Source organism: Lepidothrix coronata, unplaced genomic scaffold (assembly GCF_001604755.1).
Source record: "Lepidothrix coronata isolate B3197 unplaced genomic scaffold, Lepidothrix_coronata-1.0 Scaffold16, whole genome shotgun sequence".
Lineage (NCBI taxonomy): Eukaryota > Metazoa > Chordata > Aves > Passeriformes > Pipridae > Lepidothrix > Lepidothrix coronata.
Window position 1 is genome coordinate 7,582,325 of NW_016690196.1, and position 21,037 is coordinate 7,603,361.

Below are 21,037 nucleotides of genomic sequence, written 5' to 3' on the forward strand. Positions count from 1 at the left end.
ATCTGTGACCACTGCATCAGAGGGAGCCAAATCCTCTAGATTAAGGAACAAGGTTATTAAATGTTTTTACAGTCTGAGGCAGCAGTTAGTTTCTTGGACTGTTTCTTGTTCCCAAAACTGCTAGATTTGGGAATTGATTTATTGTGATTTAGAGACACTAACTTCTGAAAGGGTACAGTACTTTTCTTGAATTACCTGTGGCCTTCAGGAATCATCTCTTTAATGTTAATAGCCACATTATTAAAGAAGAATCTGTATCTGCTGTAAAATTTGTTTTGTGAGCAGAAACTTTTTGTGCTGTTAGTATGTTTTGCTTTCTTTTATCACAGTACAAAACACTGCCTATTAAAATCCTAATTTATTCTGTTAATAAGTTAGAGTGCCAGTGGTTGACTTTTCTGTCCCTTCTTTGTTGGTTTGTGTTTATATATTAACTGCATCTGATCTGTCACCTTACAGTTTTAGCTGTGAACTATTCCAAATCCCAGTATTGAAATCCCAAGATGCCACCTCCTCAATGGGTAAAAGCCATATAAATACCACCAATCTTTATGCATTTGGTTAATAAATATCAAAGGTATTCTCTGAAAATCCACATTACTAAGTAGGCATCCTGTTCTTTATTCATCTTCTCTATGTATTCCATTAGGTAAGCTTACCAGCATTTTTTACGCCTACCATAGTATACAACAACATAACAGAAATATATTTCATTATAGTTAGAATTGCTTTGAAACTTTTAAAATGCTGTAATTGGATCGCTTGTCTGCTTTTTTCTTATTGCTGTTAAAGAACCATATATGATGATGTGAGCTTTTTTAACAGAAAAAAATTAAGATCTGGATTGCATTTTTTTTTTTTTTTAAATCAGGACCACTGAAAACAGCTTTAGCAATTGAAGCCAAAGCCTGGAAAATGCTTCTCTGTCGTCATTTAAATGAGCAATACAAAAAGAAATTGACAGACATGATGTCGTTCATGACTGAATACATAAATAAATTGTCTCAACCTCTGCGTACCTTAGATGATGTCAGATTAGCAATGGAAGCTTTATCTAAAGTTCAAGAAAATAAAATAGACATGGATATGTCCCTGGGACCTATTGAAGTAAGATGACTTAATTTTTTCTTTGAATAAATATTATTTTATATATCTCATCCATTATTATTATTACCATTATTAATATTTGATAATATAGATTAGGTGTCACAAGCTAAGATTATGTGAGAACTCTAACAGTGAATTTACTGTCTTGAAGGAACCAGGCTGAAGATGGGTAAGAAAGTATTATTTTTGTTGTTACTTTTATTTTATATTATGAATCAGTATTAGATAATTTACTAGATACTGTGTTAATACAAAACATAAAAAACTATTCTCTTTCAAATAAATTTTAATATAAATGCAATCTAGGAGACAACATACAGAAATAAGAAGGTGAGAGCACAAGACGAGGGAGCAATTTTCTCTCTCTTGCTGAGTGTTTTTCCATTAGCCTTAATCCTCTTCTTAACTTTTCTGTGTCTGTAAACAAACATCTTGATCATCTAGTCCTTGAAATATAGCCAGAGAATATTTATGGTGTCACATATCGTTGTATGCTGCCAAAATCTTGCAACATTCTTTTAGTTTTCTCTATAAGAAAGAAGCTAAAAGAACCTTATTAAGTTTTCTATGTACATTGTATTTATTATCATGCTCTGAAGCAGTCAACTTAGTAGAAGACATTAGTTTTATGTTTTCATCCAGATTTTGGAGAAGAAATTTTATTGCTCTATAGTAACATTTTCTTTCTTGAAGACTGTTCTATTAACATGATACTGAAAAGGACTTTCAGCAATCTCTTTTACTAGTTTTATGACATGAAAGTGGGTTTTATCTTAATAATTTATGCGATGGTCTTTATAAAACAATCAGTTCTGTGATCCAAAAGACATAGAGGTTAAACAAGTAAAAGAAGAACCTGAACAATAATTTAAATATTTAAAGTAGTATTCAGATCTATTAAATGTTATTTCTTAGATGTTAAATAAAGCAAGCTAAAGGAACTGAGATCAGCACTGTTTACTTGTCAGGTTTTACATGTGTAGAAAATCATGCAAACTTTTAAAATAAATAAATAAAAGGTATAAAAAATTAAGCAATATTAACATTTTTGTTTATTATTTTTATTATTATTGTGCTTCTGCCAATTTGAGATGAATCTTTAGGATAATATTCTTTCCCAAACCACTTATATTCTAAATTATCTTGCAAACATTTACTCCCTTTCTATATTAATGTAATGAGTCCCATTAATGTCAGTAGGGTTAGCCAAGTTAACAGTTTGCTCTCAGATCTTTTTTTCTCCATCTCCAGGAGAAGAATAACCCTAGATACCAATGGAGCCTGGGTAGAAATTAGGTTTTGCAGTAAAAGAACTGAGTTTCATTCACCAAGTTGAATGTAAGCCAGAAAAGTGCCCTTGCAACAAAAGTGCTTGAGGGTCTCCTGGACTGTATTACAAGTTATGTTGCCAACAGATGGAGGGGCATGACTCCCTCTACTCCAGGATATGAGACTTATCTGGAGTGCTGTGTCCAGTGCTGGGCTTCCCAATATAAGACAGACATTGGCATACTGGAGTGAGTCCAGCAAAAGTTGAATAAAGTATGAAAATGAATTAATTTTTAAATAATGCAATGTGTGTAGGAGGAGGGTAATAAAGCAGAAGATATGCAAACAAATTGCGAATAAGAACAAGAAATAAGAAAGGTTCATTCAGTTTCAGATACAGATGCAGGTATTTGACAGTGTGGCAAACTTAGAAACAAAGATTTTATAGACGATAGGGCAAAACTTTTATAAATGCGTAACTTAGTGTGCACAATTATTCAAAGTTTGAAAAAATTCGTTAAAATCTACATTCAGGTGGAATTTGAATAAGTGGAATAAAAATACCATAGAGAGGATAAAGTTTTATATTTTCTAATATTAAATTTATTTTGTTTGTATATGTTTTCCTAGTATTCCAGCCAGGAAATCTTTGAAGAAATATTTTTTTGCTGTTGTTCCCTAGTTCTTCATTCATCATCCTTATTTTAAAAAAATGCCTAAAATATATTAACAGATTTCCTTTTACATGTGTTTTACAAATTTGATCTATTTCCTGCAAATGAACTTCCAATGCATCATTCCTAAGGTTTTATTTTTCCATCTAGGAAGCCTATGGCATTTTAAATACACATAAAGTGGAGATTACAAAAGAGGAATCAGAAGGCATTGATACAATGAGAAATTCTTTTAAGCAATTACAGACTCTAGCTGTAAGTATATAAAATTATGTCGTATATTTGTCTTCATTTGCTTGTTTTCAGATTATAAATGAGAGTCGGAGACCAATTGTCACTGCTCTCTGACTTCTCACTTTTGGCCTCAGTTGTGCACCAGGGTCTATACTTTCTGTTAGTATGTTAATTTTCTATTTTTTTTTTGATATGTGTTTAACACCTGCAAGAAAATGAGTAATTTATTGTGTCTCTCTGCTTTTGCTCGCCTTCATTTCCAGTTCTTGTGTCATTCTTCTCTGATCAGGGAGTTTACTACCCTTAGATTACCTGTTTTTAAGAAGTGCATACTATGCCAGTGCCCTTACCCATAAGTGGTGGTTGTCCTTTATCACTTAGGACAGCCTTTTATCCCTCAACAGCTCTATGTTTATTATTTTAGGTAATGTAAGTGGTTAGATAGGAATAAGTAGATATTTCATTGAGCCCATTAAGGTACATCCTGTCCTGCAGGTTAATCACTCAGGAAAGGACTTGAGAGTATGTTTTACATTTGTGTGCAGTTCTTGGTTCTTTCTCTCAAGCTTTTGAACAAAGTATAAGAAAGTTGTTAAAGAGAAGGCTAAGCCATCCATGAGGAAGATGACTCTAACATTTTGGGGCTTGAGGGTGGTTTTAGAGGGAGGAAAGAAAGAGAATAAGGACCTTTTTGTTTTGTCACCCCCTTGAAATGAAACACATTCCCATTGTTATGGTTTTTGGTTGAGGTGGTTGTTTTTCTTTTTCCTTCAGCTTTACTCTCAAAAATTAAATACATAACACTATAAGAGGAAAAAATGTATTTAGCTTCAAATATTCAATTTTTGTTCAAAAATTTGGTGTGTTTTATTTATGATTTTGATTTATATGCGTTATATACTCAAATATCTGCTCCTGATTTTTATGGAAATAACTTTGATTTTAATCTTTTCTATGTCAGACCGAAGTTCAAGATGAGTTGGTTCAAGTTCAGCCCAAATTTAAGACTGAATTGCTAGAATCAGTTGCAGTTTTTCAGGAGGATGTATCAAACTTTGAAACGTCATATGAAACGGTAAATGAAGTTAGTAGTTGCATGTAAGACTTGTACTTAGTTTTTCAATATTTTTGGTTTCCAGTATTTGGTTGCCAGAATTTTATTCTGCTCAGCTACTGATGTTTGATGCTATGGTTGCTAAGAAGTCATCATTGTAGGTCAGACTTTTCAATATGAAAAAATAGCAGTGTACACAACTCTGTAAAGAAAGAGAAGAAGTCCTGGTGGTACAAGTTGTAATGAAATCTTAATTATAAATTAAATTACATAATAATTAAATTACAAATTAATTCAGAAATTGTAGCACATGCTGTGGCCTCTTTGCTCACATAATATAATAATAATGGCCAGTCTTCTCGAGCGAAGATTTGGGAAAGGTCATTAACCCTTCGAGCCTGCACAGTGGATTTTTTAGGTGAGACACAGCGTGCGCTGAACTGAGCCCACCCTTTAATCCTGAGGTTCATCTGCCGGGGCCGAGCAAGCTTGGACAGTGGCAGTGAGGGTCTCAGAACGTAGGTTTGTTTAGAGTGACCTTCTCTTAGATGGATTGCCTTACAGGGCTAACGAGCCCCTTGCTCACATATCAACATTAAAAAGGACTGTCTTAGGTCACGGCCTGGGTATTTTATTTTCAGCACAATAACAAAGTATGAAAAGTTACAGTCTAGTCCTCTTGAGTTTAATTAATGTAAAGAATTTTCAATTGCATAAAAGTTATCTTTTCTTAGATTTACCATTTTAAGTATTGCATTACCAAGATACATAGCTTGATTTGAATTTGACTAACAAAAAATAGGTATTTTGTGATTACCTGTAAATATACAGTGGACTTCAGTCACTTTGTGAACTAATATTCAAATTTTTTAAATTGCTTATTTGAAAGGAAGGGCCTATGGTTCCAAGTATTCCACCTCAGGAAGCCAGTAAGAGGCTACAGATCTTTCAGGTAAGAAAGTAAACTGTTGAATTTCCAAATAATTAAAATTAGATTTTTTATTGCTTATCATAACAAGTTGATCAAATTATAATTTGGATATTCTGTGTAATATTATGTTAACTATACTTTAGTTTCTCTCATGCAAAGCTTCCCTTAATGGGAAGGATTGATTGATTGATCTATAACCTTTCTTCACTCTTCATGTTTTTGAGCAGAAATTGTAAACTTGAAGTAATAAAATCAGTAGAAAATGGAAGAGTCAATTATGACACCATGATAATTACTGAAAAGAAGCCAATTTACATAGCAGAAATGAGACAATCTTTTAATCTTTTAAAGATCACATTTTCCATTAGACAGTTGTGTTTCAACTTGATATTTGTTTACTATGAACCTCAGTTCACAGGCCCATGAGGAGGCTTTGATTATTTTTCATCCTTCTTCCTTTTTCTGCAAGTTATAGTAACTTGAATAGTTCTTTTGTCAGTCTTATATATTGTATGGATTAAGTAAATTCTAAGTTTGAGAAAAGCGCTGAGTAACTGAAAGAAGATGCTTAAATATTCTACTGCACCTAATACATAGCAAAAATTGAGTGATTTTGTTTGAATTTGCTGTATTTCTTATTTTGCCAAGAGGATGCCTTGTACTTATGGATACTAATTGTGAAAAAAATTTTTTAGCACTCTAGTGTTTTTCTTCAGGCTATATACTTTACCATTTGATACAAATATTTTCTTTTTTTTTTTGTCAGTTATGTGGAATTCATTTCACATCTCATTTCTATAAGATGCTTCTTTGAATGATTGCTTCTTCTGTAAACCTTCACTTTTGAATTCACTATGTGGATTTGAGTATTATGTTACATGAAGACTGTTCAAAACTTTAGCTCAAAAACATTTTCAGATATTTACATATACTTCTAATAAAATTAACACAAGTTTAAAACTGTTTAATGATTTATTATTAGATAATTTTAAATTAAAACCTATAAACTTATATTTTCATTTTGTCTGTATGAAACCTAATTTGAGCAGGGTGACTTCGATGAGTTGTGGAGAAAGTTTATCACATACTCATCTGGTGAACGGTTGTTTGGATTGCCTGTCACAGAGTATGAAGTTTTGCATAAAGTCAGGTAACTGTGAAATAAAGATGTCTTAAGTGTTTATTAAGTATGTTAGAAAATCTTGGGCATATACCAAAGGGGGAAATATTACAATATGCAAGTTTTCTGTTGCCTTAAATAGATAGATAGATAGATAGATAGATAGATAGATAGATAGATAGATAGATAGATAGATAGATAGATGAATGAAAATTTTGCAGATATAACGTATTTGCCAATAAAAATAATTTTATTTATTTATTATTGTAACAGAACCATATCAGAACATTTTAATGTGTGTATATACTATATAAAGTAGCAATATACTCTGTTCTAGAAATATAGATATAAATAAAAATACATATATAAATAGATGAGTAAATATAGTATTATATGTTAAGATAATGTAGAAACTGAAGAAGATGCAAGGGAAAGTCTCACCATATATGAAGAATTTAACTGTAGCTTTTGTGAAAATTAGAATTTTTTGAGCAGCTGTAGAAATGGGGAGCAGATTCTAAAATGTTTGCACATTTCAATGGTTTGATGATGATTCACAACACGTGAAGATCTGACTCTTTCTGGCTGTTATTTAGTTCGGATTCAGAGAGTGCTTCTGAAGTAAATTGACTACTTGCTCCCACTTACCATGCTCTGTTTTGCACTGCAGAGCCAGCTCAGGGTATATAATCTAGGTTCCTTTGGGGTGAATGGAAGTTTTGGAGAACTAGATGAAAGCAAAACTTCCCCAAATATGTTCAGTGTAGATATTAGGTCCTGAGCACCAACCATTTTCTCTTTTTTGTGGATTTTCTTTTATGAAGCATTTTTTTCTACATTAAGAAACATACTCTGATTGATCTATTTCTATTTTTTCTAATAACATTACATTACCAAGTATTTAACTATTATGAGATATCCAGAGAGCTGATTAAAATTATTGGCATAATTGCTTCTTTTTTCCCAGGAAGGAGTTGACCTTGCTTCAGAAATTGTATGGATTATATGATACTGTAGTAAGCACTATCGATGGTTATTATGACATCCTTTGGACAGAGGTAGATATTGAAAAAATTAGTGCTGAACTTCTGGATTTTCAAAACAGGTGTGTTTATAATATGAATAATAACTGATGTTAGATGCATTAAGGTTTAGGTGAGTTCAGTAGAGCCATTTGATATATTTAAATACAAAGTTTCTATGAATAAGGTTTATCATAAAACAATAAGATTATTCAAGAAAGAGGGAAATAAAACCATACTGTTAGTTAAGCATCTTTTACCTGTTATTTTCATAACTGAAGGGCATACAGTCAGCTGAAGCATCAATCTCCTTATCTAAACCAATCAAGAGGTCAGGAGGGCTGAAATTTTATTTGTAGAAAGTAAGTTCTTCAACTAGGATGATTAGCACATTTATTTTAAGTTTTGAATACAAGAATAACAAACAAAAGATACTTTACCCCTCAGAGAAATTCAGGCAGTTGTTAAACATCCAGTTTGACAGCACCTGGGGAACTAACCAACACAAATGTACTGGCAACCACCCTGCATTGACATAGCTCTAAACCACAGGCTGACTGCTGTATTGTACCTGATTACAGAAAATATGAAATTATATCAGTGGAAGGTAGAGAAATAAGTGATAAATGATGCAAAACTAAGGCTTTATTATTTTTTTTGCTAAAGATATACTTTATCATTTACAATAGGGCATTTATGTGGTAGATCAACTGCTTAGCTTTTAGTGTGTAGGCTCTGTAAAAGTGTGGTCAAAGAGATGAATATTTGTTTAACTGTTCTGCTGGGGTTTTTCCCACATTAGAAGTATATAATTTTCATTAGTGAATAGTTTCTGGACCACTAACCAAAAGTGAGGGAGAAGGTGGTCATACCTGTTTCATTTTCATGTCTATCTCCAAAGTGGTATGTTACTAAGTACCATGAATATTGCTGGTATTTAAATTGGAGTAAATATTGTATTTATACAAGGATTTCATATGTGAAATTTAACTAATTTTGTTTTGTTTTATCTTTGCTAATAAAGAGTTTCTGATGGTAAGCAGCAGATAAGCTATGTTTTAATGGAAACTGCAATACAATCCACTTCGTATCTCCTTGTTTAAGCAATTGTTTAAACGATTCCTATTTTGAGAGAAGAGGCATTTACTACTGTATCAATTTAATTTAACTACAGGTGCCGTAGACTGCCTAAAGGTCTCCACCACTGGCAAGCGTTTTCAGACCTCAAGAAAAAAATCGAGGATTTCATTGAGTCTTGTTCTTTGCTGGAAATGATGTCTGACAAAGCAATGAAGCAAAGACACTGGGAACGTATTGCTGAAACAACAGGGCATGAATTTGATGTAGAATCTGAAACTTTTTGCCTTCGAAACATCATGGAAGCACCAATTCTTAAACATAAAGAAGATATTGAAGTAGGTGCATACATTTTTCCCCCCTTGTTCATTTTCTCTTATTAACAAAAATAATATGATTACTTATAAAATGATTACCTTCTTTTAAAATATTTTTTACTTAATTAAAGTCCTCAACTTTTAATCAGACCACACTAGTTTAAACAAATTTATATTTTATTTAGAAGTTTTTATGCATATGAATAAAGATAGAGGTAGCAGCTGGAATCTTTGGACACTTATTTTTAGATAATCTCTTAAAATTCTTCTGCCATTATTGTATATGATTTTCTTAGCTCTTTTTAAACAGGTAAAAAACCTCAAACAAAACATTGAATGATTATGGCCACTTAATTTTTTAACTCTGGTTGCTTTAAAGTTTAGTAGATAAATCATAAATTTTAGAGGAAGGATTAATGCATAATAATATTTAAGAATTTTATAGATTATTATGGCTTCTTTTGAACCATACAACTTCAAAAGAACCCCCAACTGAACCTGAGAAAACTCAGTGGGGTTTGCATGTTTCATATGATAAATATGTATGCAAAAGATATATATAGATACATATATAGATATAGATATATCCATACTTGATTTATATGGAAGGATTTATATGGAAGCATTCCAAGGTAATTTGCTTAATTTTGAATTAAGCTCTGATTTGAACTGAATGTTGGACTTGATGACCTTTCCAACTTAAACTATTCTTAGATTCTGTGATTCTATAAACTGAAATGTGGTAATAGTCAGAGTTCATCTGGTGATGAGTCTGCATCACGACACTCCCTAAACCTTGTAAAATTATGATTCAGAAATCTTGTTACACAGAAATAACAAAATGTGAAGCCACAGAAAATATTTATCCATCCACTTCCAAGTGTGCACTTTTCAGTTATCCATACAAGTAATTTGAGTGAGTAAAATTTGTAGTGTGTTCTCTGCATTTTTAAATATGCTGTTACTAGATGACCAGTATTAGGAAAAAATTAATTTCAGAAGAATGGAGAGTCTAAAAAGTGGTTCTTTCTTTGCAGGATATATGCATATCTGCCATGAAGGAAAAAGATATAGAAGCCAAACTATCTCAAGTAGCTGAGACGTGGGGAAACCAAATTCTGAGTTTTGCACAGTTCAAAACAAGAGGAGAGTTACTGTTAAAGGGAATTGAATCATCAGAACTTTTGGTATTGATGGAGGACAGTTTAATGATTCTTGACTCTTTACTGTCCAATAGGTACTTGGAATTTTACATGGTATTTTCAGAAACACACCAACATAGCAACAGTACTATTAATGAGATAAATTAGCAATAAATTTGAATGAAATATTTTTAAATGAAAAAGTAGTAGCAAACTTTTGTCTCAATATATTTGAATGTGATCGAGCTGGTAAAACCTATCCATGAGGTTGTTCTTGTTCTAAGTAAAACAGCTGTTAGTTTGTTCCGGGTTTTTTTTCACCATTGTAAGTATTTATTTTAAATTAGCTTTATTTAGAATTAAATAATTGCTTCTTCTCATCTTTTTTTAGGTACAATACAGCATTTAAAAAGCAAATTCAGAGCTGGGTTTCTAAACTAAGCAACTCTGCACACATAATTGAAGAATGGCTGGTTGTGCAGAACCTTTGGATCTATCTTGAAGCTGTTTTTATAGCGGGGGATATTGCAAAAGAGTTACCACAGGTAAACTTCACAATGCTGGCCTACTATTGTGTATTAAAAGCTGTGTAATAATTTCCAACAGATTATGATGTGAAAGGACTTATGCTTTTGCTATATATAGGAAGCAAAGCGTTTTCAGAATATTGACAAATCATGGGTAAAAATAATGCAACGAGCTCATGAAAACCCAAATGTAGTAGCCTGCTGTGTTGGAGATAATACTATGGAGCAAATTCTCCCTCAGTTACATGAACAGTTGGAATCATGTCAGAAATCACTTACAGGGTAAGTGATTGTAAGTTAATTGTTTGATTTCTTTATTGCATTATTATATCGTAAATAATTTATATTGAACGTAAATTGTAGTTTAGTTTTACTTACACCCTTTTACAGAAAACAATGATACCCTGAAATAGTTTAAAAAGAATCTTGTTCAATTTTAAAGGTATTTAGAGAAGAAAAGGCTACTGTTTCCAAGATTCTTTTTTATTTCTGATCCTGCACTTGTTGAAATTCTTGGACAAGCAAGTGATTCTCATACAATTCAGGTACAACCTTAGTGATTTTTTTCTGCTTATAACAAAAAAAATTAGAATATGGAGAAACATTTGATAAATTAAAATATAAACATTTTCTTCTTACAAACTTTACTTGAGAAAAAAATTCTCTTCTTGCTTTTCAGTCTTTAACAAAGTGTGAAATAGATACCTGTAATTTAAAAAAATCTTCAGAATGCAGAACACTGGAATGTGGTCCCATCAAGTGATTTGCAGGTGGTTCCTTTCACAACTAAACATAATAGAAGGGATCCTGTGAAACTTTCCTGCTTTTCATATTGCAAAATTCATCCAGCTAGTCTGGATTGTTATTGAGATAAGCCAGTTGATCTCTTCTAGATCACATCTGGAAACTGTAAAAACACGGTAGATGGAGCTAAAATTCTACACAATCATTTCAGTAATTATTACCTACAAATGGTCAGATATTCATCTGTAGGTTCAAATGAATGTTTGCGGGATAACCTTATTTGAGATTATTGTTCTGTTTGCTAATGTGAAATATTTACATTGAATGATTCCTGAATTATCCTTACAGCCTCATCTGACTTCCATATCTGACAATATAAATGAAGTAGACTTTCACCCAAAGGATTATGATCGCATACTGGCAGTCATATCAAGAGAAGGAGAAAAAATTCCAGTAATTATCTGATTTTTTTTTCCAGAAATGTTAATAGATAAATAATTTTATTATTGAACATCTAAGAGAGAATAAGTTGAATTATTATTAGTTATAAATAAATATTTCAAGGATTGTTGTTAACAAAACTCAAATATAACTTCATTAAACATATTTCTGGTACGTTAGCTGAAATAAAATCTGTAATTGTAAATAGAAATTTAGTAACTGTGTAGTAACTCATGTTCTGAAACAGAAGGTTGGTAACTACTTTATACCCTTTACTGTAATTAATTTTTCAGTTGGACACTCCAGTAGTTGCAAAAGGACCAGTAGAACTTTGGTTGAAGATTTTATTGCAAGTGCAGCAGAAGTCATTGCATGGCATAATTAGGGCAGCATATTACCAAATTAGTGACCCAGGATGTCAGCTGGTGAATTTTCTTAATCAATTCCCAGCACAGGTAAGAATACAGGGTGTGGATATGTGTGTGTAGTCTGGATTGTGTGCGGGGGGAGGTGGAAGGTAAAGAGCATATGGAATTGTCTATATGAGAAAGTTTTCATAGAGGAAACAAGGGGAAGGATCTACTCAGTAGAAGGCAATCCTTAAAGACTTAAATTTTGGTACCCTGTTTATATCATAATACTTTTCTTGCAATCTACTTTAAAATTACTTTTTTTCTTTTCTTGGAGAATATAAAGTACAGCTTGTATTTTCTGTGATGGATATCTAACTCCTTTCAGCAGCAAATAAAATTTCATGTGCAGATTGATTTCTCTCTCATAATTTAAGATTGCAAGAGCTATGATTATGATTATTTATCTCATAATTTACCAGATCTACCTCATAGTTCATGTCTTTGTCACTTATGATAATGCAGTCCTGGTAGAAGCCTATGTTGAAGTATTCTGGTTTGCGTAGAAAACTCCTCGGTCTTACTGATAATTCATAAATATCATTAACAAGTAACAAATTGTTTCCCATCCTCTACAAATTCTGAATCTATAATTTGCTAATTGGTACAATGCTGGATGTAATTTTTGAATAAAAAATTTTGCAACTATTAAAACCGGCCAGTATGTTGCTAATTAAAAAAATATCAGTACATTAAAATATCTAGGAGAATTATCTTAAACATGTATTTATGATGTAGTTATGTATTGTGTCACCATTATTTATTTGAAAAAGTTCACTGCTTTAAACAGATAGAGACTATCTGGCTTGTCAGATATTTGAAAGTGGATTTATTACCACGTGCAAAGATTTTTTTTCACATGTCTTGCTAATCCAGATTTTTTTACATTCAAAAAATTTTTTGTGCTAGAAAGATTTGGCCAAGAAATTTTTACGGAGAAAGAAAAGCTGTGTTAAAGGAGAGAGAAGAAATTGGGCAAAATACTGATAAACACAAAATGTTTTCTTCAAACCACCTTTTTCCTGTCTCTGAAGCTTCTGTTATAGCTAGCACAAAAAAGACACATCCAAATATTTATTTTTTGTTTTCCTTTGACCATTCATTCTAAAATAAATTTGTTTTAGACTCTATTTATTAGAGCCTGGTGATTTTACAATGGTGAGATATCTCCTGCTAGACAAACTCTGTAGCCATGAACTCACTGCGAGTATAGGGAGATAAAAAATAGAGTGGTTGAGTCAAATTTTTAGGGCTTAGTGCCTTGTGAATATAGAAATGTGGGGAATAAAGGTAACGAAGGGATACAGTGCTCATCTATCATTTTTTGTTGTGGGTGTTGTAAATCAAAATCACTCTGAGATGGTAGTTTATGTTCAACATCCTCTAACTCTCTAGATTTATTTGGAAGCAAAATAACTTTTAGTTCAATGTTCTCTAGGCTGTACTCCAGTCATGACAGAATGTTAGAAGGCAAGCCATCCCACGTTTAGTAGCAATGGCCCAGAATTTTAATGTGCTTGAATTAGCTACAAATTGGCAGTGGGAAATTTTCAGAAGGTCTTCTACATCCAGGACCAGTTTATGTTTGTGTTATGTTATGATTATGTGGAGCACTCTAAGGGATTTTTAGAGAAACTGACACTCATTCATAGTTTGAGTGTATCTCACTACATGACAAATTTTGGAACAATTTTAAAATGTCTTCTCAGGAAGGCACAGCAGAGCCAATTAATTCAGCACAGTATCCTGGTGAGATAGATTCATGCTGGATGTAGTGATATTTTGTGACTGTTTACACCGCAATTTATTGTTCCCACCCAAGACTTCTATAACAAGGCTTGAGTTCAACAAGTGATTATTTTGTATATTTTTCCAATATTACATTTTTAGGTTGGATTACTGGGAATTCAAATATTGTGGACACGTGATTCAGAAGAAGCTCTAAAGAATGCTAAGGAAGACAAAAAAATAATGGAAGTAACCAATGGCAGATTTCTGGATATTCTGAATACACTGATTGGCCAGACCACACATGATCTTTCCAAGTTTGACAGAGTGAAATATGAAACGCTTATTACCATTCACGTGCATCAGCGTGACATTTTTGATGATTTGGTAAAGTATAGGTTTTGATTTCTGACAAATAAATGCGTTTTCTGTCATAATATTCTTTCTTATATGTGGCAGCTACTGTTACAGGTGTATGTATGTGTTTATAAGAAAAAGATGTCCATAACCTCACCATAATCAAAGCAGTAAAATTTTGCTTAATCTAGAATAGCATTAATTTGTTTTGTCAACTAAATATTTTTGCCAAAAGTCTACACCTTGGATATTTAAATTTTTCACTTCTTCCTATAAGTTATTTTGATAGACAAAACCCTCTTCGTATTTCGTTCCTTTGAAAAAGGTTGTATTAGTCTTACTAGCATAACTTAAAAAGTTGAGACTGCTGAGGATGTTGTAACTGTATCATTATAATTAATTTCCCATGGCTTGTTACAGAATCTCAGTAGTTGACATGGGGCTGCACTTTACTAAGGAGAGTACATATAAGAGAAATAAACAAAAATTCCTACTAAAAATGGCAAATAGTTGCAATCCTATATTTAAACTTTTGAGATTGTGCTAAATTGTTACCATTACTTTATTTGTTGAATAATGGCATCCCTCAACACTACACCTCTCACATTTTTACTGCTGATGACATAGGCTTATTAGTTTATACAGCGTTTGCCTTCCATGCCTCAGTCACATCCTTCCTTCATCATGCCCTTTGTTGCAATGTGTTTGGTGGATTAAGAAGTATGCTATTTGCATTTCTCACTTAGAAGGTGGACTGCACTACCAAAGCAATTTGATTAACACAGATGTTGGGATGATCAGGTTAAGCGATCAGGATGTTTTTTAGTATCAGGCTAGCATGTATCTGAACATATTATGTGATGCTTGATATATTTAAGTTTACTTAGAGAGAAACTTTCACCTGAGTAATCACTTGTTATTCACATACAAATAAGTATTTTATCACGACTGTCAAAGACAATAAATGTAGATGCTTGGTTATAACATATGCATTTACTTTTTTTTAAGGTAAAAATGAACATCAAATCACGAACTGATTTTGAGTGGTTAAAGCAGTCTAGATTCTACTATAAAGAGGATCCAGATCACGTCATTGTATCAATTACAGATGTTGATTTTATTTACCAAAATGAATTTCTGGGTTGCACTGATCGTCTGGTTATAACACCTCTTACAGACAGGTTAGAAAAATACTTATGGATAAGGAATACTTTTAGTATCTAGTGTTTAACATTTGTCTTTAAAGAGGTACATTTTAAGTCCTGTGTTGGCTAGGCCACTCATGAAAATATTCTCAAACATTTGCTTAATATAATCTTTTAGAAAAGATAAAATGATCTCACTGATTTGTACACTTAATAATCCCTTATCATTGCCCAGTCTTAAAAAAAACATTTAGTAACGGAAATCAATTGTGTTAAGGTTATATAGCAACATTTAGTTTAGCAGGATACTGAACAAAAGATTAGGTCAAATATTTCAAATTTTGTAATAAGAGGTTCTATAAAGGTTCTGTGGCTACTTTCTTTGAAAGCCTAAGAAAAAGTCCCAGATGTATGTACTCACATTCTGTAGCTAGGCAAGCAAATGGCAAGTTTGTTTCAAATGTGGCTTAACAATAAGAACTGTATTTCTTTTTCCTCTTCAGAATTTCTTTGCTTCCTTTCTTCTCAAAATTCTTTTTCTGTTCAATCCTGTCTTGAAATGTCACTTTTGACCAAATGAGAAAAAAAGGCCAAAAGATACTTCACTTGCAAGAAGACCCCCTCAAGAACTAAAAATAACTTTCAACCTACAATCATTTCCTTTGCTACCTATGTGGTGTCTGTGTTTCTATGACTTTTTGAACACCTTTACTTTTACAGAAAATGTAGGACTGCTATTGGGACAATATGGAAAGTTCAGTAGATTTCTGCAGTGAACTGTACTGCCATCAGCAAATGAGTATTTTTGATGTAAAGTTGTTAGCTACCCCAAAATTGATCCCAGTAGAACTGTAGAGATTCTTGTCACTTCAAAGTTTCTTATTGTATAGAAAACATGAAAATTCCTGCAGTGCAAATTGGACATAATAAATTATAGTAATTCAAACTAAACTGCAGTTAGTTATTAAATTCTATTCAATTATGAATTAAAACCAGAAATACTTCATTTAGAAATGTGTTCAGAGCATGTTGATTTGACACTGAAGACAACCCATCATTTGTAAAGGAACTTTTTTTTTTAATTCCTTTAGCATTACTTTTCCATACCTTGCCATGAGTGAAAAACATAACTGAGGCTCATATATAAGTAAAAAAGTAGTCTAGACTTTTTAAGACTTAGAAAAAAGAAAAAGAGTAAAACTTACGAGTTTTTTTTCCTAGAATTGTAAATATTTCTTACCGATAACTGAGGAAGAGGACATATATCCTTATTCTTTCACACTTGAGAATTTAGGCAAAGGTAACAGGTTAAGATGCTGCAGAATGTGATGACATAACAGAACTCAACAGCAGGATCTGCTCTTTATAGCTGTTAAAAGAGTTAATGACAAATTCCTTTGTGGGATAAGCATTAACTTTTTTTTTTTTAGCTTGTTAACACCAGGATGTTTTCTGTTTGGTTGGTTGGGGTTTTTTTTGTTGTTGTTGTTAGTTTGTGAATTTTTTTTCTTTTAAAAGTAATGTTTAAATGCTGTATTTTGTGCCTTTTACCTCTCTGAACTTCTTGCACTCACAAAAAATAATTGGAACTGCTTTATGAAGAAGTAGCATTTCAACACAGGAGCTGTAGAATCTATTGCATAACTCAATTGTTATATATATGCACACGTATATTTCATATAATTTAATAAATCCATATCAATTAACATTTGTAGGTGCTATATAACTTTAGCACAGGCTTTGGGAATGAACATGGGGGGAGCTCCAGCAGGACCAGCTGGAACTGGTAAAACAGAAACAACGAAAGACATGGGAAAGGCTCTGGGAAAATACGTCGTGGTCTTTAACTGCTCTGATCAAATGGACTTCAGAGGTTTGGGTAGGATTTTCAAAGGTAAGATTTCTTCACGTATGATAGAAGAGACTTTAAGAGGTCATTTAGCACATGCCATTAGAGCAGGTTGCTCAGTACCTTATTCATGTTGGGTTTTGACTGTCTCCAGGGATGGACATTCTGCAACACCTCTGTTCAAGTGTTTTGACTATATTAAATTTAACAGTTTTTGTACTTCCACTAACTTGGAATGTCCCACATTGAAATGGGTGTCCATTGTCTTCTTCCACTGCACCTCTGAGAAGAGCCTGGCTCTTTTCTCAGTGCCTCCTATTAGTTAGTGATAACAGCAGTAGGCTTTTCCCTTAGCTTCCTGTTCAGGCTCAACAAATCATGGTGTTATTCTGTTCTACATAAGGGACTTGAACTTCACGAAGTTTCTGTCATCTCATTTTTCAAAGTTATGGTATTGTATGTATTGAGAAGCAAGGGGCATAAAAAAGCTGAAGCTGTGGGTTTATGAAGATATTGGCAATTTGACAGTCAAGGTATTAAAATTTTAGAAAATCTTTGTGTGACAGAATTCGTGACCGAATCCCTTTGAAGTGATTTAAACTTAACTGCATGACACTAGTGTACCCTGAATGACTTGCATAAATTATTTGCTTTTAAATAGCTATCTTCCAGTATACATGAAAGAAAACCATTGCTTTATTGATAGTTTAATATCATCTGGGAAAAGATGCTGCTTTTCTCATAAAATGTTGTGAAAGGAAGAGTAATTCTCCTACTTGTTACTAAATACATGTTACTTTTCCAAACTTAAATTAGACAACTGTGAAAATAATGTTTTATGAAAATATTCTTGTTGTTAATATAGTGCTGCTAGATTTCTCTTTCCATTTAATCTTCTTTCTCTATGCTCCTCTCTTACTTCCATAGACATGTCTACACTTTTAATGTTGCTAATATCCTGTACCATTACATGAGAAACTTGTAGTTTAGTGGGGACGTAAAATGGTAATGCTTATGCATAGAGATACATGCTCCGAGTTTAATTTTTTCTGTCTTTTGGGATTCAGTTTTATTTAAACCTCTAGTTAGTGTGAAAATAATTTCAATTTTTAATCTCTATGATTTATAACAGGCTAGTAAAAAGTAATTTTAAAGCATTGTGAAAGCTGGAAAACCCAAATGAAAATAATACAAAAGAGGATGTTGTTGTGACATTTAGGGCTAGTCGTTTGTAGCTCTCAATCACTTATTTTTAATTTTTTTGACTAACAGTACAGCTTTTTCCAAATAATTGGATGGTGCTCTACAATAAAAGGCTACATTCACAGAAAGTTCTGGACAAAATATATACCAATTGCCCCAAAATATAAAAATATATTTTTTCAGACTTTGATTCATTTTTAAACCTTGTATGTAAATCAACTAATATTAATTCAGATTGGTATGGAAATAGTCAGGCGGATTGGAGAAAGATGGGCCTTGACCACGGGACAATAAATAAAACTACTGTTATTTAATTATTTGCAAGAAAAGTAATTTAGGCCAGATATCTCAAATATGCATGGAGAACAACAGATAATATTTTCTTCTGTCCCTTTTTATAGGTCTTGCCCAGTCCGGGTCTTGGGGATGTTTTGATGAATTCAACCGAATTGAATTGCCTGTCTTGTCAGTAGCAGCACAACAAATCTATATTATTTTAACAGCAAGAAAAGAAAAGAAAAAGCAGTTCATTTTTGCTGATGGAGACTGTGTAGATTTAAATCCAGAGTTTGGAATTTTCCTAACTATGGTAAATGTAGTAATAATTACAAAGAAGTGACAAATTATATTATATAGAGGTTAAATGGCAAGGTGAAAATAACCAGTTTTATTAATTAAGTGATGCTGTCACTATAGAATTAGACTAAAGTGTTCAACACATAATCTGATTATTCATGAATGGCATGCCTTCATTTTGACTTTAATATTATTGCAAAAGTTCATAATTATGTCCATTTATTAGTGTATTTTAATTCATTATGCAGACTGAGAGTTTGACCAAACTTCCAGAATTCTCTGTGCTCACTGAGAGGACTGAAACACTAATACACTTTACTACCTTACCTTGAAATGCTTTAGTAGTATTAATGAGAATGATACCTGTGGGGAGGGGGAGGAAAGAACATTCACTTAAAGTAGGAGATACAACAAAGACATTCTTTGGGGACATATGTCTTGACTAATGGGTACTTTACATGAAAATGTAAAAATTCTTCAAGCTCCCAGATACAGAATATTAACTTTCAGAGTATGCTGTCTTGTTGCCACAGAATTCTTGAGGCTTTATAACACTAATTCCTGTAATCTCATGAGCAGGAAATTTTAAACTGTATGTTTCCTAATGCCAAGGCTGAAGACAATCCAAGATGACTTTATGGGAGATTAAAATTTTAATAACTGGTAGACAAGAGTTCTAACTCTGGACTGATCTACGTATTTATACATACATTTACTGTTATTTTGGCTATCATAAATAATAATGCAGTATGTTTTCTTATATAGAATCCTGGATATGCTGGACGTCAAGAGCTACCAGAAAATCTCAAAATTCAGTTTAGAACCGTTGCAATGATGGTTCCAGATAGACAGGTAAAAATCTTGAATAAACTGAAAGGAAAATTGTGTTTGATTTTGATGACCTGTCTCCTGGAGAAATTAATGGAATTTCTACAAAAATTTGTATTTCAGATAATTATAAGAGTTAAACTTGCAAGTTATGGATTTATTGATAATGTGGTCTTGGCTAAGAAATTCTTTGTTCTTTATAAACTTTGTGAGGAGCAGCTCACTAAACAGGTAGTGTTATGTATTCCTTTCCTCTTTGTCTTCATATTTATGCAATAAAACCCCATATTTTGGGTTGTACAGATTGTTTTTTAAGCATAACTTTTATGCTTTTTTTACAAAATATTGACATAATCTAAAAGTAATTCAAACAAATATCTCTATAAAATTTTTTAACAAATAGCCATATTAACTCATTAATATGTAGTCACATAGTAGTTTGTTAAAAATGATACTTTGTAGTTAGTTGCAAATGCATGAGGTTCTCTGCCTAAACATGGCAGCCGGGTAAAAATTATCCTGGTCGTGTCGTTTTTCTGTAAGAATTATCTAGGGCTAGAGTAAGTAGTTGGAAATTGGAAGCTGGAAACTACAAAAGAAATGTCTAAAGTTTGATTTAAGTTGCTCATGTCCTGATAGCACTACCTTGCTCTGAAGTTTATGCTTTAAGCTGCCTCAGTTGGAAAGACAGAGTCTTGAATTGAACTATTAGTTTTTTAGAACTCTGCTATACAGAGCTATAAAATAATTGCTATGTGGCATTATAAATTGTGAAATCAATAAATTTAAATTAGAAAAGAAAAACTTTTAACACACACCACCACACTCTCCTCCCTTTCCCCCTCCATCCCCCCAATCTTCCTGAAAACAGCCTTATTATCCTTCATTTGTTTGAATAGAATAATTCCTAAACAACAGCAACAATTCCTATTTTAGCTACTTTTTCCAGGTAGGACAACTATACTATACAATATGGAAATAAGACTTGATATACTGATGAAATAAAGCTAGAGAATTTGTTACTGATGCATAAGCCTTCTACCACGCTCTAGGTCCATTATGACTTTGGTCTGAGGAATATCCTCTCAGTACTGAGGACTCTTGGAACTCAAAAGAGGGCCAGGCCAGATGAGACTGAATTAAGTATTGTTATGAGAGGGTTAAGAGATATGAATCTTTCTAAGCTGGTAAGAATCTAATTTAATATTTTAGCACCATTTAAAGGCAAGCCTACTGGATTTTTCATGGATTTTGTATTAGAATAGAAAAAATCTCAAGCATC

The 21,037-nt window shown here is 32.5% G+C and overlaps 1 protein-coding gene across 3 annotated transcripts in view; it reads left to right on the top strand.

Annotated features, from left to right (window-relative positions):
• The window catches only part of DNAH8 (dynein axonemal heavy chain 8), a 129,014-nt gene that overhangs the window by 41,024 nt on the left and 66,953 nt on the right, over nt 1–21,037 (top strand). For 2 of the 3 annotated variants that reach the window (XM_017806687.1, XM_017806686.1), the window contains exons 29-48: nt 872–1,107; nt 3,201–3,305; nt 4,246–4,359; nt 5,228–5,290; nt 6,319–6,419; nt 7,357–7,494; nt 8,586–8,826; nt 9,843–10,042; nt 10,339–10,492; nt 10,593–10,756; nt 10,917–11,019; nt 11,567–11,671; nt 11,953–12,114; nt 13,960–14,184; nt 15,163–15,335; nt 17,015–17,193; nt 18,753–18,940; nt 19,693–19,779; nt 19,879–19,986; nt 20,808–20,942. In XM_017806687.1, coding sequence (XP_017662176.1) covers nt 872–1,107; nt 3,201–3,305; nt 4,246–4,359; nt 5,228–5,290; nt 6,319–6,419; nt 7,357–7,494; nt 8,586–8,826; nt 9,843–10,042; nt 10,339–10,492; nt 10,593–10,756; nt 10,917–11,019; nt 11,567–11,671; nt 11,953–12,114; nt 13,960–14,184; nt 15,163–15,335; nt 17,015–17,193; nt 18,753–18,940; nt 19,693–19,779; nt 19,879–19,986; nt 20,808–20,942 — 2,981 coding nt within the window. The remainder of the gene's footprint in view (nt 1–871; nt 1,108–3,200; nt 3,306–4,245; nt 4,360–5,227; nt 5,291–6,318; nt 6,420–7,356; nt 7,495–8,585; nt 8,827–9,842; nt 10,043–10,338; nt 10,493–10,592; nt 10,757–10,916; nt 11,020–11,566; nt 11,672–11,952; nt 12,115–13,959; nt 14,185–15,162; nt 15,336–17,014; nt 17,194–18,752; nt 18,941–19,692; nt 19,780–19,878; nt 19,987–20,807; nt 20,943–21,037) is intronic. The other variant, XM_017806688.1, reaches the window with a different exon arrangement.